The sequence below is a fragment of the Cetorhinus maximus genome, chromosome 22 (genome assembly GCF_964194155.1).
Source record: "Cetorhinus maximus chromosome 22, sCetMax3.hap1.1, whole genome shotgun sequence".
Lineage (NCBI taxonomy): Eukaryota > Metazoa > Chordata > Chondrichthyes > Lamniformes > Cetorhinidae > Cetorhinus > Cetorhinus maximus.
This window is the reverse complement of record NC_135900.1, coordinates 25,416,877-25,440,715: the sequence shown is the minus strand read 5'-3', so window position 1 is coordinate 25,440,715 and position 23,839 is coordinate 25,416,877. Positions and strand designations below refer to the sequence as shown.

At 44.9% G+C, this 23,839-nt stretch overlaps 1 protein-coding gene across 1 annotated transcript in view; it reads left to right on the top strand.

The window, feature by feature from the left end:
- Window positions 1-23,839, top strand: part of ptprq (protein tyrosine phosphatase receptor type Q) — a 194,468-nt gene that overhangs the window by 131,696 nt on the left and 38,933 nt on the right. The window contains exons 32-35 of the mRNA XM_078568562.1: window positions 4,319-4,477; window positions 14,499-14,718; window positions 17,017-17,090; window positions 23,152-23,251. Of these exons, the coding sequence (XP_078424688.1) occupies window positions 4,319-4,477; window positions 14,499-14,718; window positions 17,017-17,090; window positions 23,152-23,251 (553 nt within the window). The remainder of the gene's footprint in view (window positions 1-4,318; window positions 4,478-14,498; window positions 14,719-17,016; window positions 17,091-23,151; window positions 23,252-23,839) is intronic.

Below are 23,839 nucleotides of genomic sequence, written 5' to 3'. Positions count from 1 at the left end.
CTGACCTCTTCAAAAGGATACCTGTTCTTTCCCAAAAGTGTCCCAGGACCATACCCAAAAGGGTATCCTATCTCTCCAAAGAGGTGCCCTACCTGTCCAAAGAACTCCAACAGGACAGGAAGAACAAGAAGTTTCAAAGGCCAGACAGGCAGCAACTCTGACTGATGATTACAAGCTTGTCCTCAAGCCTTATCCCAAGGAAAATCCTTCCCTAGTCACCACCAAAACCCCAAAAAGGACAGAAGGTGGGACAGCGATAGGAGAATGAATAGCCACGGGCAGGAAGGAAAAGCTGGAAGCACAGGGGGCTTTCCTTAGGCCAAAAAGGAAGGTGCTAAGAATAGGAGCGATGTCCAAAAGCTTGTGTGTTCTTGTTGCGACAAGGCAGGCCACCTCTGGGCTGACTGCTGGGAATTATGGGGAAAATCAGTAGGACTTGTTAGGGTACACCAAACCAGTGCAGAAAAAGGAGTCCTGGTAGAAAGCACAGCAGACAAGGCTGTGGCTCTAACCGTGGTAGTAAACCCCTGTAAGCATACCGCTATGAGTGTGGTGAAATTTAACAAAATCCCTGAGCGTTATTAGGATTTTGTGTCTAAAGGAGATGTGACCCCCTTATGTCAAAGTCATACTTGGGGATACAGGGGCCATCCAATCCCTTCTGCTGGGAAAAGGCCTTTCCACCAGAGAGTGTGTTGAATGCCAAAATATTAGTGAATGGTATCGGGGGTTGGAGGGAAATGTGCCTATACTTTTATATTGGGTGCACCTGAAGTGTGGCTTTATTTCAGGACTGGTTATCGTGGGAGTTGTCCCTAGTTTAATGACCTAGCAGCGGCAAAGGTGCTAGCTTCCCCAGGGGTCTTAGAGAGGCTGAACGAGGTCAGGGAGACAGAGCAATTAAAGGAGAAGGTCCCTGGCATTTTTCCTGACTGTGTGGTGACCAGGGCCAAGGCCAAGCAAACGCTGTCAGAGGAAGATGAACCGGCAATACAAGTAAGCCTGCTATCTGGCTATCCAAAACTTTCTTCGGAAATTCAGATGAGCCAAAGGCAGTATTATGCAGGTCTTCCTTAGCCGAGGCTCAGGAAGTTGACCCAGAGTTAAAGAAGTTAGCACAGACTGCCCAGACTGAAGCTGAAGCAGAGGCAGTTCTGGAGCGCTATTATTTAAAAAATGAAGTACTGATGAGGAAATGGAGAACTCCTCATCGACCTGTGGACGAAGAGTGGACAGTATGCAACTAGATAGTGGTGCCAGCATGGTAGGGAGATGTTGAGGATGGCCCATGAAATTCCAATGTCTGGACATGTCGGTATTCGAAAAGCCCAAGCCCATACAAGCCAGCATTTCTAATGGCCACACTTCCACACAGATGTGGTGGAATTCTGTAAAACTTACAGTATGTGGGGAAGCCCCACCCTGCAATAAAACCTGCTCCACTAATTCCCATAGCAGCTTTGGAGGAGCCATTTAGCAGAGTGTTGGTGAATTGTGGGGAGCCCTTGCCGAAAACAAAAGGGAGTTAACCAGTATCTTCTCACCATCATGGATGTAGATAACCAATTTCCAGAGCCCATTTCCCTAAGAACTATCTCTGCTAAAGTAGCGGTTGGGGGGCTAACTCAATTTTTTGCTTGATGCAGGCTGCCTACTGAGATCCAGTTGGATCAGGGCATGAATTTTATGTCTGTTGTTTTTCAAAAGGTCATAAGTAATCTGGGCATAATACAGTTAAAGTCTCCAGCCTACCATCCACAACCCCAAGGGGCTTTAGAGTGGTATCAGCAGACCCTAACGACAATGATCAGTGTATTCTACCATGAATACTCCCATGGCTATAACAAAGGGCTGGGATTCCTCCAGTTTGCGATGAGGGACTCACCCAATGAGTCCAGCGGTTTCAGTCCCTTCGGATTAGTTTATGAACATGAGGTGAGAGGTCACCTTGAACTAATCAAGCAGAAGCTTTTAGAGCAAAGGGAAGAGTCTTCCCTGTTGGACTATATATCCGTGTTCAGTTAGCAGCTCATGAGGGCCTTTCCTGTGGCTCAGAAGCATCATTAAAACTTTCCAGAAAACTGTGAAATGGCAGGCAGATAAACATGCCGAGGCCAGAACATTCAAGCCAGGAGACCATATGTTAATGCTACTACCAATACAGGCTGAACTGCTGAAAGCCGGGTTCAGCGGCCCGTACAGCTTAGTAAAGGGGATTGACGAGGTGAATTATTTGATTGATGCTCCAGACCATAGAAAAAAGCAAAGGCTGTGTCATGCCAATACGTTAAAGCAGTATCACAACAGGGAAGAGGACAAACAAGCACAGGTCTGTAAGGCAGTGAGGAAAGAGGAGAGAAAAGGAGACAGTGAAGATGAGTCAGCGGGAGTGGGAGGCCTGGACCATACAAGAATCGAATCCCCTACTGTCCAGTTAGCCAACACGGAAATATTATGGAGATTAGACACAGTGCTCTCTTATTTAAATGCAGAGCAGCGTGGAGACCTGACAAAGCTGCTCACAGCTTTTAAAGGGATCTGTAGGGACAACCCTAGCCCTACACGATGTGGATGCAGGAGGGACCCCTCCCATTAAGCAAAATCCCTATCGCCTAGGTCCCAAAGAACTGAAATAAAAACAGAAAGTGCTGGAAAAACTCAGCAGGTCTGGCAGTTTCTGTGGAGAGAGAAACAATTAACATTTTGAGTCCAATATGACTCTCCTTCAGAGTACTCGTTAAGAAATGCCCCAGCTTCCTTCCAAAGTCTGATGAACCAGGTAGCGGCTGGCCTATCCAACTGTGTAGTATACATGGATGATCTGCTGGTTTACATTAACTGCTGGAGAGGCCACCTAGATCAGTTAGAAGCCATATTCCGAAGGTTACAGCCTGCTGATCTAAACCTTGCAAAGAGTGAGTTCGCTGAAGCTCAAGTAACTTACCTAGGGTATGTTGTAGACCCAGGGCAGCAAAGGTATAGGCATTGCTGGATTTCCTCTCCCCATGACCAAACGGGAAATAATGCAATATTTGGGGATGTGTGGGTTCTGCAGTAAGTTTGTCTCAAACTTCAGTATTATAGCCACCCACTGACTGACAGGATTGTTACAAAAAAAAGCAAAGATAGTGTGGCCAGGGAGGTGCCAAACAGCTTTCGAAAACCATATTAACCAGTGACCGGGTGTTGGCAGCTCCAAACTTTAAACAACCTTTGGAGTGGCAAATGATGGCAGTGACATGGGGTCGGTTCTGTTCTGCTCCAAGATGATGGATCAGGCATCAAGAGACTAATTTTGTGTTTCTCAAAAGAATTGAACCGACACCAAAAGAGATACTTCTTTGTAGTGAAGGAAACTCGGGGACAGTTACTGGGTCTCAAGCAATTTGAAATATATGTTCTAAATAAATATAGAGAGCCCTTAGCCAAGCTAAAAATTCTGCCCTTAGTCTATCTTCCCCACTCTGTAATCTATTTGCGTATGTATGAACTTTGAGTGTTTGTGGATGTGAAAGGCGGAGCTTTTTAAAATTATTTTACTTGGACCGGATTAAGCACAATAAAAATTTTCCTCTTTTAAACTCAAGGAAACCTGTCCGATTGTGTCCATTATGGTTATTGCATGTGAACAGTTAAACACTCACAGAATTGGCAAGTATATCCATTTTTAGGAAAAAAAACCTGTTGTAGTCAAACAAGGAGAGGGAAAAGAGAGGAGCCATTCAACCCACCCCTCACCTGACCGTAGCACTATGCTTATGACCTACTTATACTGACGCAATGTGATTTTGTTGTGGAAATGATGCAAGATGAACCGTATATATCCAGTATAACTGTCAGGTCAATATGATACAACATCTTTCTCATGCCATACAGTCAAAAAATTCTGCCTCGGTGTCATTATGAATAATAAACACTGCCTACTGTTTCCATTATCCTGACGCAGTATTTCAAGGGAAAGGGAAGTTTTGCACAAAACACATGCCCCACAGGCTACCTGTAATACTTCTAAGCAAGAAATCAAGGTCACAAGAGATGATTACAAGATACTTATGATAATACATAATATAATATTCAGGGTTATGTTGCACAGTGCTTCATGTGTTTTAATGGCATCACAATTGTCGAGATAGTTCAACAGGTCACATGGGACATATATGGTATATTTACATTATACACTTAATATTTTTATATATTAGTTATGCCCTATTACTGAACTAAGTGTTAAATGTAATAGCCCTAGGAATCAGTATGCAACCATTTCATTTACGCTTTCAGTATTGTTTCAAGCAATGATTGTACTCAATTTTCTCCACAGCTCCACCTAAACCTAATTTCAAACCAGCTGTTGCCTTAGACAAAAATGGAGTATTGCAAGTCACTTCTACAACTATTACAATCAGAATGCCTGTATGTTATTTCACAGATGAACATGGTTCTGTTAAGAAGGTCCAAGTAATCGTGACTGAAATGAGAGGTAAGAGTTTTGTTTTCCAAACTTTGTTGAGCTATCAGTTAAATTAAATAAAGTGAGGAAATTCATTGATAATTCATCAATTGTTCTCAAAGTAACAACATGAGAGCTAGTTCTGATGATGTTACTGTAGGCAATATACCCTTTTTTTTGTTGTATGCAGCACTTTGTTAGTGTACAGGCCTTTTAGTTTTATTTTATGCAGCCACACAGGTGTGGTAACTTAAAGGGTCGACTTGTGCATGGCAACTTTTGGGTTGCTATGCAGCTGCACAGAGAGGGAACATTGACTATAGGGCTGATTCTTTAATCAGGCATTCACAGAGAGGAGTGATGCCATTCAGGAACACTGGCCAAAGAAATTGCATGCACCAAAAGTCCTATTTCCCACTCCCCGCAGCGCTTCATGAACAACTGGAAAAGAGCATCAGTATTAAAGAAGCTATAGGTGCAGTTTTATTCTCACAATCAACTAATAATGGCATACAATATATTGAGCAACATCTTTTGTTTTTATTCTCGAATTAAGGATTTCATTTTGAAGGTGAGATGTTACTTTTTCAATGATTTGCTGAATAGCTAGTACCTGGAGAATATTGCTGAAAAAAGAGACAGCTGTCGAAGCTGAACTCATCAGGACAAAGGCAAGAATGCCAAATTTCAAAGGGAGCAACAATTTATACCAAATAAGAAAAGGGTGCTGCTTGGTTGGCGAGTAGGCTCTGATTGGTTGAGGCATTGCCGTGGAGAATGCATCAGGGAGCTATTGTCCCCCATGCTTTTGTTTAATTCAAAAAAAGTCACAATGCCTGGTAAGTCCCTTTTGCCTGAAGAGGACAGGTCCCTGTGTATGAATATATGTAGCCTCTAGCAAGCATAAGTGAGCCACATTGCGAGCCTGGCTGATAATATTAAATTGGTTGTTATTGTGATTCTTAGCACACTTGCGATTGTTCAGCAACTGCTGTGCAATCACAGAATCACATCTAATGTTAGATGTTGGGCAGAATTTTCTGCTTGTCGTGCGGGAGCGGGCGTGGACCTGATCGCTGCCCGTGATTGGGTACACGCTGTCATTTTACATGGGTGGGCTAATTAACCCAGCATGAAACGCAGCTCCCAAGGACAGCGGGAGTGGGCGGGCAGTGGTGGGACTGCAATGACCGCCGGGTCCAATGGCGACCAGGCCGCCTGTTTTAAAAAGCTCCTGCAGCCTTTCAAAGACTGTGAAACATGGCTATTGGAAGGGCTCCCCAGAGCGCTGCTGGTGAGCAGGCCAGGCAGGAAGTTAGGGCAGGGAGGCACTATGCTCCTCATTTTTTGGACGATTGCCATGCAGCCCTCCTCGAGGAGGTGGCAGCACGGCGGGAGATCCTCGTACCTCAGGACAGGAGGAGGAGGCCCTCCCCCCACCATGATCAAACGTGCCTGGGAGGAGGTGGCGGAGATCGTGAGCTCCCACAATGTGGTGCAACGCACCCAGATCCAGTGTCGCAAGCGCTTCAATGACTGTTGCGCTCGGGAAGGGTGAGTACCATGAGTGTAGTGACTGCATTGAATTATTGACGGCATGTGTCCTTCGCTGGCTGGGCCAGCAGATATTGCCCATGCCGAGGTCAGCCTGAGAGGGTGGTGAAGAGATGGGTTCTGCCCCCACAGCATGTGGTACACTGAGACCCACATGACTGTTTTGGGGGCAACCTGGAGGAGCTGCACCTAGGCGCAGTGCTGGAACTCCAGGACATGTCAAAGTCAAGGTGATGACATACTGGGAGGGGAGCTTCAGGGTGGCGTGGCACCAATCGATCTGCTGTCCTCTGTGCTTCACGTGCTTGCGCCTCCTTGCTATGGAAAATTAAACCGTGTGGTGCCAAATGTGATGTAGGCAGCATTTGTCCAAGGGGGAGGGGGGGATGGAGACAGGCCTGACATCTTTGTGTGAGTGTTCGGCAGCAGCGGGGTGAGGAGGCACTGGAGCCCTGTAATGTCCCACTGTGGTTGGGGTGGGCCGTCCAGAAAGAGAATCCAGGTACAAGTAGCACTAATCAATGCTCTTCTCTCCTTTTCAGGAGAAGAATGCACATAATGCAGCCAAGCGGGTGAGGACTGGCAGGGGGCCGGCCCAGTTGGCGCTTCTCAGCCGCTTTGAATAGAAGGCCCCAGATCTGGAGAGGCGCCATGCACCCAGGTCCACCAGTGTCAGTGAGGCTGGGGTGCCACAGTCAGGTATGTTTGCCCAGCAGTGAGGTCAGCATTGTTCTCCCAGCAGCCATGGCAGTGCTGAATGTTCAATGACTGAAGTTTGCAACATGGCTTGGCCATTGCTTATGGAAGGATGAGCGCATAATGATCTGGGGGACAGGGATGCACATTGACATTGTCTCCACGTTAATTGATCCAATATCCTTGTTCTTCCTTTCAGCATCAGTGGAGCAGGGCCGGGAGGAGGAGCAGCAGAGGCCCCCTCTCACACCTGAGGGCCCTGAAGTCTCAGATTCACCAGCATCACAGCATCTCTGCCAGGCAGGCACCAACACAGGTACTGGCACCTCGGTGGGAATTAGAACATCAGCTAGTGTCCCGGGGCACAGAGGTGAGGGCACTACACAGTCGCTGGAGGAGCTGGCAGAGACAGAGGGTGCCCATGGTGCCAGCAATAGGAGGACGCAGGGGACCAGGCACATGCTCAGTCGGTGGCTGATGATGTGCCTCTGGAGTCGTCCATGACGCAGCAAACGCAGGAAATGCGGCTGGGTGTGCGGGAGCATCTGTTGGAGATACATGAGGCTATGTTTGGCTTGGTGTCTGTGGGGAGGAGTCTGCGTGGACCATCGCTGAAGTGAGCTTTGTAGCCGAGCGCCATGCGTCCTCCATGGAGGAAGTGGCGACTCTCATGAAGAGGCTCCTCCAAAAGACCAATCAGGGCTCACTGGGGCTGTGCTTGGACCAGCAAGCCCTCTCATCGGCATTGATCTCTGCTGGTCAGTGCCAGTGTGGGAGATGGTCTGGTGCCCATCCATTCACGGTGAGCAGAGAGGCCCAAAGCAACCTCACATCAGCGCAGCAGCTGCCTGTTGTCACTGCGGGCTCCTCTCAGGGTTCTCCGGATGAGGGCGGCAGCTTCTCCGCCCCTCTGCCAGTGACCATTGCACCCGGTGAGGGTGCGACGACTGAGGAGATGCCAGCTGTGGAACTGGCAGCTCCCTCCCTGGCAAGACCAGCACAGGCCCCACGGGTCAGAGGGCGGTCGCCAAGGTCATCGAGGCCAACAGGACAGCAGAGTCAGCAGGCTATCTCAGATGCCGCTCCCAGCGAGGGGGCAGCACCAAGACGTAGCACCCGAAACCGTAAACATAAGGCACCTTAGGCACACCATGGGTTTATCACTGGTGCTTTTGCATTGGCCCGCAATGAAGTCTTTATGAGTTGGTGTGATGCTTAACACCTTTGTCATTTTGTTTTCTAAAGTTCTGTTTGTTATATATTAAATTCATACATGTCACTATGGCTGACGGTGCCTTCTTCTGCAGGTGGATGGTTACCAATAATGTTATGAGTGATTTGTGAGACATTCAGCTTTATTAACAAGGCCCTCAGTTATTGTTCCTAACCAGGCAGATTTTGCACTCAGGTGTCGAGTATGGAGCCTGCAACCCAGGCTTGTCCTGGAGACCCGTATGAGGTGTGCTAGCTGAACATTATTTGGACTAAAGCCTCCCGGGTGTCCCTGCCTCCCTGGAGTATGTCCGGGTCAGCGTCTACCCCCTCAACATTTCCCTGTGCATGCTCATCCTCAGACTCACCGCTGGACTCATCGTGTGCAGCTGCAGCCACTGTATCTACATCTTCGTCATCCACTGCGTCCCCCCCTTTCCAACGCAAGATTGTGGAGAGCACAGCATACAACCACTATCAGCGACATGATCTGGGGGGTACTGGAGTGCGGTCCCTGAGCGATCCAGGCATCAGAAGCTCATTTTGAGAAGAACGATGTCTCTCTCCACCACAGCCCTTGTGGAGGTGTGGGTCCTATTGTACCGCTGCTCAGCCTCTGTTCTTGGATGGTGGAGAGGCGTCATGAGCCACCTTCTGAGGCGATAGCCCTTGTCACCGAGCAGCCATCCATCCAGCTGGGCTGGAGCACAGAAGAGCCCCGGCACCTGGGGGTGTCTGAGGAGCTGCCTGGTTACCTTACAGAGCCTTGTAGAATCAGCATCCTGTGGTCACACACAATCTGCACATTCATGGAGTGGAAGCCCTTCCTATTGACAAAAGCACTGGGCTCACCTGCTGGCGCCTTGATGGCCACATGCATGCAGTCTATTGCACCCTGGATGCGGTGGAAGCCAGCATTCGCCACGAAGCCTCTGGCTTGCTGTGCCTGACTTGCCTGGTCCAAACGGCATTGAATGAAGGTCAATGCATGCCTGAACAGAGCGTCTGTAACCTGCTTGACACAAGTGTGGACAGCTGATTGGGAAACACCGCAAAGATCACCCACTGACCCCTGGAAGGAGCCAGAGGCATAGATGTTGAGGGCAGCTGTGACCTTTAGAGCCACTGGCATGGGGTGTCCACCCACAAAGTTCGCAGAGATCTCAGGGCCTATCATCTGACAGATATAGTTGACTCTCTCCCATGAGAGACAGATCCTCCTTCGGCACTGCACCTCAGACATATTGAGGTGGCTGCTTTGCCGCCTGTATACCCTGGCAGCGGGATAGTGGCGTCTTCTGCGGTCCCTTCCGCCTTGGACTAGCTCTTGGCCCTGTCTCCTTTGTGCCTGCGACTGTCCTCCCAAAGCTGGCTCCCCTGGAGGCTGAATGTGCACTCTTGTCCTCCTCCCCCTTCTAGCCCTCCCTTCCTCCTCAGAGGAGGTGCCTCCAGTGGAGAGTTCAACTCCCATTCCCAGACTAAGGGAAGGCTTCCTGAAACTCCCAGGTGCAGGCCCAAAAAAGATTCCTCACTGCAGAGTGCTGTCCTGAAGGTTGTGAGTCCAGTCCAAGCAGCTGGTATGCGTTTTGAAGTATTGCAGATCGTTCAGGCAAGTATCAGTAACTTTGAAAAATCAATATTTGGCAGAACACACTTGCGACCCCATTGAGCCCTCTTATCCCACCCGTGGATAAGGTTTATACAAATATGACCTACCCATCTGCCTGTTGCGCCCATGCGCCGACCCGAAGGTTGTACGGGCACCGAAAATAGTTGGCACCTCAAGGGCCTTAAGACGCTTGTTAATTAATGGTGGGTGCGCATCAGATATCATCGCACGCCCGCCCAACGAAATATTGCGATGACGCACGGTGACATCGGGACGCTTGCCTGACGTCACCGCGTGTCATTTTACGCGTCAGTATGTGGAGCCCGCTCCGCACGCCAACGGGAAAATTCTGCCTGTTATGTTCTGAGCTTTGCAAGCAGGGCCTGGTTGAACACTGTCAGTACTCTGCCTATTATGAATAGTTGAAGCAGCGTGCTATTTGATACAATCTGCCAGTTGTTGGCTCATACAGCCTACATACCTAGCATTGCACTGGCATTGAAATTCATATCCCACATTACTCATTTGTGTGGTAGGCAGAATGTCATTTTGGCTTGACTGCAGCATCCTGTTAGTGGAAAATATCACTCGTGCTGCTACTGCATGGGTAGCAGTGTGAAACAGCTAGCTTCAAGCTGTTGTTCAAATTTGGAGATGCTTACCCTTCCAGTGTAATTTGTGGGAGACTGGGCACTTTTCAGGGCTGAAAGTGGCGGCCATAGGCCCATTCATGAGTATGTGTGAAACACAGCGTATGTGCAGTTTCAAAAGAGCTCTTTGTTAACATTTCCCAAGGGCTATCATTATGTAAGCTACAATTACCTCAGCAGGGGATTGACAGCTTAAGGAAGCTATAAAGGATTGGTATCTTTGATGTGAGTACTGAAAAAACTGAAGTTTTTTTTATGAGATTACCATTTGAGGAGATTAAAAAGCATTGAATGGATTTTATGAATGGGAGGTTTTTCAAATCCAGTGTGGAGGAGTGAGAGCTTTATTAGATTGTTAGAAATTTTTTTTCTCATCTCCACATGGCTCCTGAAGTCTATCCATGATGGATACTGGGTGAGTGGCTATTGAGGTAGCAAGGAGGATTTGAGGAGTCATGGGGAGTGAGTAGGGGCATGATTTGGGAATGAGTTAGCATGGAGGGTACAAGGGGCAATGAGAGGGTGGGGGCATAAGTTTGCATTGATTTGGCATGGAGGTTGAAGGCCATGGGGGTGTGAGTGGGGGATATGAGTTGGCATTGAATTGTCATGGAGGGTCAGAGGGGCCATGTTGGTGGATGAGGGGTGTAATGGGGTATGATGGGTCAGGGCTAGAGGGCCTAACAACTTCTAAAACAGCTGGGACGCCTACGCTCTGTTTCCAGGGTCGGCATGCCAGTCTCTGTTCACCCCCACACCCCCTGGAGCAAAAATCATGTATTTCAGGTTATCTTCTACCAGGGTGAGTCCGGCGCGTTGGGAAATTTCCCAACTCAGGTGCCCACCTCGGTAGCCAAAATCCAGCCCTTTAACTTTTTAATATTGTCCAATGAATTCAATTACAACAAAGTTTTAATCTGACATGGTTATTTTCAAGCAAATATTCACACTGTAAATTAAACTAGCTATGACAATGGAATTTTTGTGAAGGACTGCCCATGGTAACTGCCATAGGATCGTACCACACTTTAGGCAGTGAATTCTGGGAGTTTCAGTTTCTGCATGTTACATATGTGAAGAAGTATTTGGCAAAAGGGGAAAATTTTTTGTCTATTATATTCAGGCAAGACCTGTATTAAATCAAAATCTATCAAGCAATTATTTTCTTCCCTTAGTCAGTATTTTGCCACACTAACGTTCCATTGTAAGTAATCCAACTGAGGAGTGTAAATTTTTGACATCTGCATTCTATTAGAGATTGACTGTTGTGTGAAAATGTATGCTGTTAGAAAGGCCTGGCTTTTAAAGATAATAGTGATGCACAAGAGTCATGTTTAAAGCATCATAAACCGATAGTATTATTGTTATTTATATTAATTTTGTGCTCATCAAGGTGAGGAATGATAGCATTGAAATATGAAAGATCTTCCCACAGTATCAGGGCAAGTTGGGGGAGTTTTGACCTGCATCTGGCCATGTTATGGCTACTCAGGAGCACTTCATGCTAATGATGCATCTCAGACACATCTTCTGAAAAGCATCCTTACTGCATGAGTGTTGCATTTTCCATTCCCTGCGCTGCCATCATGTGGTTTGTGTGAGTGAAAATTTTCATGTTATTGTTGAGTTGTAACCTTTTCAATCTTCATTTAAGAAAGCAGTTTGTTTTCATGGAATTACATGAAATTAAGTTAACAGTTATCCATATTGTTGAAAAGTAGAAATCCATGTAAATAATGTACACTTTGTTTACAATTTTGTAACTTATCAATTTTCATAAGTTCTAATTTATTTCTAAAGTAGTAGTTCCATTTAATATTAATATTTTAGTTGCAAGAAAATTTACCAAGACTGACTTAAAGCTTTTTGCATTGGCCTAGGTATAATTCTATGAAGATATTAGCACTTGAAAAGCCCAATTTATTGTGTTAATCCCTTAATTACATTTCAGTGGTCTACCTAAGTTTCTACAACCATTTCGTTCTTTTTTTCTTGAAAATCTTACACAACATGCTTGCAGTATCTCATTTGTTCCTTCAATTTTCTCACTTTTCACAATCATGTTTTATAATCCGATTTAATATTATTCTTCCATCTAAATTGGGTATATTAATAATGAAGAGCTTCATCATGCAGAGGCACAGAACTGTATGGCAGAAACAATACACACTGACTCAGCAGGTGGGGAAAGCAGATTTGACTTTCTATTGGGGCTTATAATTCCAAAGAAGCCACACAAGGAACAGACGTCCTGCAGTGAATTATTTATCTATTGATTTTAATAGATAGAAAATTATCTTCTGGAAATATGCAATTTAGTGATTTGCAGTTCAATAGAGCTGCAGATCTCTGATTGGCTGGCAGCTCTTGCCAGGCAGGACATCGGCCCCCTTGATCCCGGGAAAGGCCTGCTGCTTTCCCATTAAGTGCCTGAGTGGTACTTATTCAGCAGCCCTTCCCTAAAAGAGGTGACATGGAGCTTCTGCCGGCTCTCCAGCAGGCGGGTGAGACCCCCATCACCTCCATTAAATATTGCTTACAATGTGTGCTCCATGAATTTCAGCATAGATAGAAGTATATCAAACTCTCAAACAAAAAAGGGGGATCGAAAATGGGATAAAGGGAGGTTAAAAAAAAGGGGATAAAACAGTGAATAAATGAATGAAAATAAAAATGAATAAAAATAAGTAGATAAAAATGAATTTTGAAAAAATGGATTAAAGAAAGGGTGTAGATAGAGGAGCGAGTTCATAGTCTGAAGTTGTTGAACTCGGTGTTAAGTCCAGAAGGCTGTAAAGTGCCTAAATGGAAGATGAGGTACTGTTCCTGCAGTTTGTGTTGGGCTTCACCGGAACATTGCAGCAGGATGGACATGTGGGCATGAGAGCAGGATGGACATGTGGGCATGAGAGCAGGATTGTGTGTTGAAGTGGCAAGCAACAGGAAGGTCTGGGTCATGCTTGCAGACAGACCGAAGGTGTTCCGCAAAGCGGTCACCCTGTCTGCGTTTAGTCTCTCCAATGTAGAGGAGATCGCATTGGGAGCAGTGAATGCAATAGACCAAATTGAAGGAGGTGCAAGTGAAGCGCTGCTTCACCTGAAAGGAGTGTTTGGGCCCTTGGACAGTGAGGAGGAAGGAGGTAAAGGGGCAGGTGTTGCACCTTCTGTGGTTGCGTGACGTTTCGAGTCCGTACGACTTCTTCAGAGCTACAGAGAAGTAGAAATGTGATGAAGTTTATACTGTTTTAAGTGGAGTGGAGCAGGTGAAGCTAGATAGAAGGGCTTTCTGAGTCCGTATGTCTCTTCTGACGTTTCAAGTCCGTATGCCTCTTTTCTTTTTGATGCTGTCAGACCTGCTGTTTTTCCAAAATTTTCTGTTTTTGTTTCAGATTTCCGCAGTATTATCAAACTCTCAAAACAGTTTAAAAAGAGAGAGCATTGTTGCAATTATGAAGTTCAGACTAAAATTCACAGTGAGATTTTCATGAAAAAAATAGTGTATTACAGCAATACTATGGGTAAAATTTTTAGCTTGGCGGGCGGGCTGGCGCGCGCCCGACCCGACCGAGCATAAAATGACGCATGATGACATGCAGCAAGTGTCCCAACGTCAGCACGCACTCGAGCGATATTTCGGTCGGCGGGCACACACCAGCGGTGGCAGGACGCCCACTGACAATTAAAGGGCTTATTAAGGCCATTAAAAAGTTAATTAAAAGAAATATTTTGCTGCCCATCCAACCTTACGGTTGGTGGGCAGGCGTAAAGGTTAAGCGGCCTTTGCACTTCTTTGGAAACTCATCCACGGGCGGGATGAGGTTTCCAAAAGCAAATAAAAATAAAATAAAAATCCTATTTTATCATTAATATCACCACCCTGCTCATGTGACAGCTCTGTGCCTCAGGGAGATTTGCAAATGGCGCTCGCGCGCACACGCGAAGTTCGCGCTTGCCCCACTCGCACTTCCCCCGCCGCCCGCAAAGGCAGCGCTGAGCTGAAGTTCGCGTTTCACACTGGGTGGGCCTTAATTGGCCCACCAGCGTGAATCGCCTTCCGGCCCCCGATCGCAGGCGGCGGTCAGCTTCCCGACCGCCACCTCCGAGCCCACCCAACGTGGGTGATATTCCACCCTATTTGTAAGAAATATATTATTTACAGCGAGATCTGCAAAAAAAAATAAGATTTTTTAAATGTAATAATTAATTTTCATTGAAAAATAATAGAGAATTGCAGATCAGCTTCACTGCATTAATAATTTGTGTTAAATTTGTAGCAAATATCTTAATCAAAATATTTTTAATTTAAATTCTTATTTTAATTTCTTAATAGCTATGAATGATGGAAATATTTCTACATGGTATGATGCTTACATAAGAAAGCCAAAACCATATTTTGCGAATGAAGGCTTTAACAATCCACCTTGCAGTGGAACAAATACATATAAAGAGAATGCTAATGAAGAAGCATATACCATTGGAGCTGAAAAATCATGTCAACAAAATGCAGAGAGAATTTGCAATGGGCCCTTAAAACATGATAAACAGTACTTGTAAGTAAAACATTGCTTCTGATTTATTTGATTCTAGATTTTTCAATTGAATAAAAGCAGCAACATGACAATGATGTTCTTATTCATTTATAAGAGACCAGCAGAATACAAATGAAACAGGATTCTCTAATTTATTTACTATATAAAGTTCCTGTTCTTGCAGCTCACTCATTTTTAGTGCAGCTAAATTTTGCTGCTATAGCACTGGGAATGGAAAGGACAGGAACATCTGTTTTTATGTGGGGTGTCAAGTGCAGTCATTGACATTCCATTTAAGTTTAAATGTCAAATGCGCTTAGGTCCAACAACACTGGGTGGTAGTATAATAGAGCACTAGGTTATTATCATTAGGAATTCATCTAAAAAAAAACACCTGTACAGATTTTTATTGTTGACAAGACATGGATTGCAAATGCCATTTGTGTTTGACAACCTTGTACCATCGATGTATTTTACGTTTTGAAATAACGGCCTGGGGATGACTATGCAATTAATTATCCCCAATTTTTCAATATGCCAGTAGCAGCAGTGCTCCCCAGCGTGTTACAGTTTTGGACCCCAGCCCATTCCCACAGCTCTTGTCATTATGAAGCAGTGCAGTTTTAACCATTTCATCTCAAGATAAATTTGCAGTAAACTCGCTAAATCATCATCAAGGTATTTTACCATACTGGCTGTATCCCTAATGTAGGCCAGAATTGTACGGCCCCGCCGTGGCGAGAACGGGGTCATAAAATGCGACGGGTTGTTCTAAACTCCATTGACTTCGGCGGGAACGTAAAATCCCGCTGCCGTAAAATTCTGCCGTAATCTACCTCCACTCTGGTAGCAGAATAAACACTAAATAAATTAGACTATAGACAGTAGATGGAGAAGTGAATGGAACTAATGATACACAGTACATTTACAAGATTTGCAGGCTTAACCATCCCTCCAGAACATAGACCATAACTAAACAGCCATGTGTGCTGCACTAAACTTTAATATGAACTGGTACAAGTTACCTGAATATTAACCTTTCATGGCAGCTCAATGCTGATCATCCATAGGGTCTTTTTGGCCCATCAATCTCATACTTTCAAAATTTGGCCAGCATGAAGGAAATTTAAAAATGTAATTTAAAAAATCAGATCAAGCACATATTTAAGTAAAACTCACGGGATATTTGTATTTGAACTAAATTGCTTGACCCATCTCTCTGATGGACAACTCAGCTATAACCTCTGTTCTGGGTCTTTTGTGTATCACAAATAAACTGGGTCATATTCTGTAAGTGAATCTAATTATTAATCCCATATGAACCATGAGAAAAAGAAAGAAACCAATAGCAAGATACATCATGGACAAAAATGCTTTATTTTTGACACATAAATGCAAATCACTTTAGATAATGTTGCAAACACAGAGAAGTGTGACGTGTCCTTTATTTTATATTCTTATTTGAACATTATTTGTACAATTAAATCAAGAATTAAATCTGATTATAACTATTGCTTTGTATGGAATAACACTGCTTAAAAAGTTTTGTAGCAAGCCTCACAGAAATACTTGTTCAATCTGCCTTGGAAGTGATTGAAGAAAGTATACATGAGATAAAGAGCTTTCACTTCTATGGTACCTTTCATGACTTCAGTACAGTATATCCCAAAGCACATTACAACCAATGAAATAGTTTGAAGTGTGGTCACTTGTAGCATGGACAGCCAATTTCCACAAATCAAGGTACCACATAAAACAACTAGATAAATGAACAGGTAATCAGTTTTTTTTTTCATGATGTTAGTTGGGGGATAAATGTTAGCCAGGACACCAGGAGAACTCCCTGCTCTTTTTCAAATAGGTGATATGTGATATTTTATCCCAGCCTGAGAGAGCAGAGAAAGCCTTAGTTTAACATCTTATGTAAAAGACAGCACTTCCTCAATACTGCACTGAAATGACAACTGAGATCATGCGCTCATGTCCCTAAAGTGGTTCTTGAGCTTACAATCTTCTGACTTGGAGACATGAGTAGTACTATTGAGCCAAGGCTGGCATGAATAGCTGACACAGATCACAAGAGAGTTATGTTATTAACCTGGTGTCCTGTTGTTATACAAACAGATAAAGGCCAGTGTGAGTCAATGTCCATAAAAAAATTAAAACACTCAGACTAGCTTACATGAACAACTGACCCCACTGAATCTGAGAAAATATTTTATGTATGCAGATTCATAATAGATATATTAGAAATAAATGTCTCTATATTGATATTTTACAGTCAACTTTATCTGTAATAAATTTGTCATTCTTTTTTAGATTCAAGTTCCGAGCAACAAACTTTCAAAGACAATTTACTGATTCAGATTACTCTGATCCAGTCAAAACCCTAGGTATTTCATACAAAATAGAATTGAAAAGTGTTAATACAAAAACAAAATACCACAGATGCTAGAGAACTGAAATAAGAACAAATAAAGCTGGAAAAACTCAGCAGGTCAGGCAGCATTTGTGGAGAGAAATAGAGTTAGTGTTTCAAGTTGATGACCTTTCATCAGAACTCTGTTTTTCCAGCTTTTTTTGCCCTTATTTTATATTGAAAAGTGTTCTCTGTTTTGGGTAATCTTATGATGCTAAGGTTTTAAATATTTCAATAATCATTTATGGTTATTGTGGTATGGAGTGTTCAAAAAAACTGTTCAATTGAAATTAATGGTTCTTGTCATGTGCTGTCTGTGTTTTGGCATTTTCACAATGGCTTATGGGTTCCAACATTGATCTCATAAACTGCATAACCAAACTTCTCCTTAAAACCCATAGATGCAGAGATGGAATCAAAATATCTCCTAAAGATCCCCGTAGTTCTTCCTCCCCAACATTACAAAAAAAATTAAGACATGAAACAATTTAAGACAATATTTTGGTCAAATATAAAAACATCTGCTGCCAAATAGAACCATAGAAAAGTTACAGCACAGAAGGAGGCCATGCGGCCCATCTTGTCCATGCCAGCCTGAGGACACCCAGTGCCCTTTCTAATCCCACCTTCCTGCACCCGGCCCATAGCCCTGCAGCTTACAGCAATTTAGGTGCAGATCCAGGTACTTTTTAAAAGAGTTTAAAGTTTCTGCCTCTACCACCAACTTGGGCAGCGAATTCCAGACACCCACTACCCTCTGCATAAAAAAGTCCTTCCTCATGTCCCCCCTACACCTTCTGCCACTTATCTTGAATCTATGTCCCCTGGTTCTAGAATTCTCCATCAAGGGAAACAATTTTATCCTGTCCACTCTATCTATTCCCCTCATAATTTTGTATACCTCAATCAAGTCACCTCTCAGCCTTCTTTGTTCTCAGGAAAATAACCCAAACCTATCCAATTTCTCCTCATAGCTATATTTTTCTAACCCTGGCAACATTCTTGTAAACCTCCTCTGCACTCTCTCCAGAGCTATTACGTCCTTCCTGTAATGTGGTGACCAGAACTGCACACAATACTCCAGTTGTGGCCTCACCAGTGTTTTATACAATTCCAACATTATATCCTTACTTTTATATTCTATACCTCTGCCAATGAAGGAGAGCATTCCATATGCCTTCTTTACAGCCTTGTCCACTTGAACTGCTGCCTTCAGGGACCTGTGTACTTGTACGCCAAGATCTCTCACTTTATTTACCCCTCTTAGTATATTCCCATTTATGTTGTAATCCCTGTAACTGTTTGACCTCCCTAAATGTATGACCTCACACTTCTCTATGTTAAAATCCATCTGCCACTTTACCGCCCACTCCACCAACCCATCTGTATTGTTTTGGAGATTATGGCTATCCTCTACACTATTCACTACTCGGCCAATCTTCGTGTCATCTGCAAATTTCCCAATCGTGCCCCCCACGTTCACGTCCAAATCGTTAATATATAACACAAACAGCAAGGGTCCCAACACCGAGCCCTGTGGAACACCACTTGAGACAACTTTCCATTCGCAAGGGCATCCGTCAACCATTATCCTTTGTTTCCTGTTACAAAGCCAACCTTTTAACCAGTTTGCCACATTACTTGCCACAAATAAAGTACATATTTGGCTCTGTGATACTACAAGCTTTTGGCAAACACTAAGGTTTTGGCAACCTTAGTGTTGCTTTTAATGTTGGCCTGAAGTGTCATTTTCGGCAGGGATGTAAAATGGGCCATATTGGATCAGCCGTCCTCTCTGACATTCCTTTCCATTGCCAAAGTTGAACGTTCTGTCCATTTTTCTCACAGCGCTCAAAGTTGAAAGTAATTTTCATATGTTTGTTTTCCTCTGTTCACCACAACTCCAGTCTCATTTTCTGATTTAGACTTTCATACCTTCCATGTCTCGGTGTCCAACTGATTCCTGGATTTGGAGAAAAGCAGTTTAAAAAAAAATCACTTATGCCCCGTATTTAAATCTATATTTGGAAGATAAATATATTCATAATATTTAATCAAATTGAGATTTTTAAGTCTCTCTGTAGAGAAATTTGCACTGAATGGTTCAGTAATTGCTTATTTTTTAACTTCTGCTACAAGAAAGAAATGCTGTGCTACAGATCCCAGAATACCAAAGGGTTAAACTTATTTACACAGCAACTCTGATTTGACTGAGTTTAATGAACCTGTATAAACAAGGCTTTGTTGCTTCATCCAGTTCAAAGCAACTATTTATGGTGAAACTTGTGCCTTGTGTTTTCCCAGTTATACATCACATTATTTTCTGCAGTTCTTAGATGTGCTCATTCATTGTTTTTGCTGTTCAAAAGCGCTAATGATTTGAAAACCAGACAGCTGGTTTTAACAGTTAACTTACATTGTATGTGTTCATGCTGTGAAAAGGGACCGACTTCAAAAGACTCTAGTCACTGTTCTTCATAAGGGTAAAATTCACTCTTTAAATCATGATTTAAACTTATCATATATTGACCCAGTATCGGACAGGACATGAAAGTGGGCACAGGGATCGCTATGTTGGATTTCCCCCGCCGTCAGTCAGAACACAATCTTCCTGCTCCTCACTAACTTAAATGACTGTAGCATGCAGCCAGCACTAGGTGTGCTGTTAATTCCAACATGCCTGAGTGGGGCTGAAGAATTGTGAGAGGCTAGCACAAGTTCAAGCTAGCCTGCACTGCTTAAAGGAGAGGTGCATTGTGGATGGAGTAGGTGCGGGAAGTCAGTCTAAAATTGATTCTAACTTGGAGAACGCTCAATAATGGTATAAGATGACATAGAACAGGCCCCAAGATTGTCCAGCGCCACACCGGAAACTTTGGTGTAGGAGGAGGAGAGATGTGATCTATCCAAAGAGGGTCAGAAGGCCTTCCAGACAGATTTTGCCATGGTAGTGGGACCAGATAGCCATGACACTCAATGTCAGGCTCGTCCCGAGAACCTGGATGCAGTGTCACAAAGAGTTCAATAACCTCACGAGTGGTCAGAGTCAGTGAATGAATCTTCAAAGGCCATATCAAACCAACTGCACCCCCATGCCAATCACTCACCTACCAACAATTTCTACCAATACCCCATCAAATGAGTACTACTACGGGATGGACTAAAGAAGAAAGCTGATGGGAAATATACTGTGAAATGCTTGATGCATTGTCAGGCTTGTCAGAAAACCTGTGGTCAATATCGAGGAGCAAGGAACCCAGCACCAACTTGTCACAGAGAATTTTGTACTAAAGTTTGGAGCTCCGCCTTTCCAGTGTGGACATGGTGGCCAAATCCACTGCATACTTGTGCACTCAACTATGATATTGCTTCTGAAAGCCGATGTTTCAGCTTCCATTGCAGCACAAGCAGAGGCTATTCAATGCCTGGGTTCTGTAGTGGAAACTCAAACTGCTGCCATTATGGCTGCAGACAAGCGTTCAAGCAGCTTGCAGAGTGCCACAACAATCCGGCAATCTGTCCTCCCTGGGGGAATGGCAAGGTCTCCATGGAGCACGAGCCTGCTGCCCTCTCTCAGGATGACAGAATTCGTCCTCCCTCCACTGCTGCTCCGCCAAAGCCCCAGCTGTTACCTGTCAACCAGCCAGCCAAAACTGTCAATGCTCATGTCAAGGAAGTGCAGTCTGAAGTCAGGCCTTCTAGGCTCACAGTTGTCCTTCAAGGCCATATGCATTCTCATCCAAAAGTCAGCAGTCTTCCAGCAGCTATGCTGCAGCCGCTGGGGGTAGGACTGTGTGGAAGCACTCGGACAGACATTTAGTATGACTGTGGTATGGAAGGCTACTGGCATTCAATGGGGGAGGTTGTAGATGATCTAACAGGACAATCTCACACAGCTCTGGCCCTAGAAGGCTTGGCTTTGCATGACCTTGGCATGAGTGGCAGCAGTGTAGGCTGGTTGACCAAAAGGCAGCAGCAAGGGCACTAGTAGATTGTCAGTGTTGGGAGAATGAATGGTATCATCCTGAGGAAGGGCAGCAGGTTTGTGCTCCATGGATCCACCGCCACTCCACCATGATGGCATTTCAGCAATCCTAGTCATGTATTGGAGGGCAGATTGCTGGGCTGCTGTGAGACCCTGCAAACCCCTTTTAACACTGTTATCCACAGTCATGACGACAGCAAGCTAAGCTTGCATGACTTCAATCTGAGCTTCCGCTACAGCACTTAAACATTGCATGGTTTCTGCTTGCCCTCTGATGGAAGCTGAGACATCAGCCATCGGACCAACATACTTAAGTCCTCAAGAGTTCTCATGGAGTTGGCCACCACTTTCATGCTGGAGAATACTGGCTTCCAAGGTCTGCGCAAAGCCATGTTCAAGCTTGGTGCTTGAACATGGTTCTGTACTCCTTTACAATAACAGCAGGCTTTCTGGCTGGATTGCCAATATACCAACCAATTTGGTATTCATACCAGTCAACCCTCTGTAAGCTGCCCCATTGAAGTTCTCATCTGAGTCCTCTGCAGCAGAACTCACATGCAATCTCACACTCCTGCAAGCTAACACCTGCACTATCCCTACCACCTATCCTGGCTGGAGGCCATTCATTCCTGATGACTTACCACATGCCAATCCCACATCTGTGCTACACTCCAAAGTATGGAAGGTACCAACATCTCAGCTGGTGGCTACAAGTGTGAGATAAATTGACAGTATTTCACCGTCAGTCCTGTCTTTCTCTTGCACTTTGTACTCCTGCACACCACTGCCTAAGCTGCAGTTCTTGGGTATCTGACAGGAGAAAGTTACAGTGGTATGGTTGCAGTGAGGTAAGGGGCACAGGAAATCAGTAAGTGCTTACACCTTCTGCAACTTATAATTCAGAAGAGATTGTGGGGTGAGGGGAAAGGGGAATGTAAGAAGCAGAATTAGGTATGAGCACACTGTAATCTTTGATGATTACAGCCTTGCCACTGGCCGTAGCCTTAATTGTAGCTGCTCCGATGCTAGTGAGCACCATCTCTTCCAACAGGGTGAGTATTTGCAGCCATGCCTGTTGTGCCATCCTGCCCTACAAGAAAGAGGGAAGTGTGTCACTCAATGTGGTGCAATATGTCTGGGTGATAAGGCTGTTATAGCTGTCAGTGTTTGCAAGCTGTGAGATCTGGGTGTGAAGTGTTGTAGTGTGTGAGGTGCAGCAGTGCTAAGTGTATGAGGATGAAGTGAAGCTATAAATGTTAGGTATGAGTCATGATTGATAGAGCTTGTTGGTAGGTGGCTGAAGGAGATATGCAGCATTAAGCAGTGCGTGAGACTAGTGGTACAGTTGGTGGAATGTGGCATTTGGAGATGAATTCACTAATCTTGAACACTCATGTAAGGTCATTGAACTTCTTTTGCCACTGCCTGCTGGTCCTCAGGGCTAATCTCCTGATGGTGACCTGCATGGATATCTGCTCCCATTTTTTTCTCAGATCTTGTCTCCTGACCCTCTGTGGATAGAGGACCTCTCCCCCTGTCCAACTTCAGCACCGAGGCATCCAGAGCTACGTGAGAGAAATTTGAGGTCGATCTCCCTACCGTGTTGTGCATTACTGTGTCTTTTCCTGACCACACTGCCTTTAACAATGACTTTATTCTGCCAAAATGTACTTCGAGGTGCAGGCTGGCTTTAAGTAGATTGAACTAATATTTGCCTTTCACAATTTTGTGTTCCCTGCACAGGCATGCAACCACTTAACAGTATGCTTAGCACCGGCTGCATGCTGCAACTATTTAAATGAACAGGCAGCATGAAGTTTGTATGCTGCCTGCTCGAAGCATTGGGTGCAGGTTAATCATGCACCAAAATCCTTGCACCCATTTTCAGATGCTATTGAATTTTGCCTCCATGGTTATTTATTGTTGTACAAGACTGTTAATGAAGCAGCAGTGGAAAGTTATAGTGAATTTGCTATTCCTCGTTTAGTATAGATAATTGTACTTATATGGCATGCATTTTTTTAACATATTTGTATTTTTGTCATTTCAGCCGGAGGTCTGTCAGGAAGAAGCATTGAAATAATCCTTGCAGTAACTTTGTGTGTGCTTTCTGTCATTCTCCTTGTGATAGCAGCCTATGTGATTGCAAGGTAGGAAGGACAAATGTTATAAACAGTTGGGGCAGAATTTTGAGGTTGGCGGGCAGGCCTGGTCGGCGGGACCGGGAGCGGCCGGGAAACGGCATGCCGCCCGCCATCGGCCCCCGACTGCGATTTCACTCTGGGCCAATTAAGGCCCGCCCGGCGTGAAACTTGGCTCTTCACTGGTTAGGAAGGGACGGGCGGGGGTGGGAGCCTTTCAGCCACCAGGTCCAATGGTGACCTAGCGGCCATGTTGAAAATGACCCAGGCAGCCCCAGAAAGGCTGCCATGGAAGGACGTCTGTTCTGTGTTGTCTTGATGGAGTCGAGTGCGGCTGGAGAAGCCAGTTGGGAGAGCAGGTTGGGTGGGGCACCCCTACTTTTCAGATGAGTGCCTCACGGTCCTGCTGGAGGAGTTGGCTGCCAAGGGGGACATCCTTGTCCCCAGAGATGGGAGGAGGAGGCCACCACACCTCACAAAGAGGGCATGGGAGGAGGTTGCAGCACTGGTAAGCAGCTATGACATGATGTGGTGCACATGAGTGCAGTGCCGGAAGAGGTTCAATGACCTGCTGCGCTCAGGAAGGGTGAGTACTGT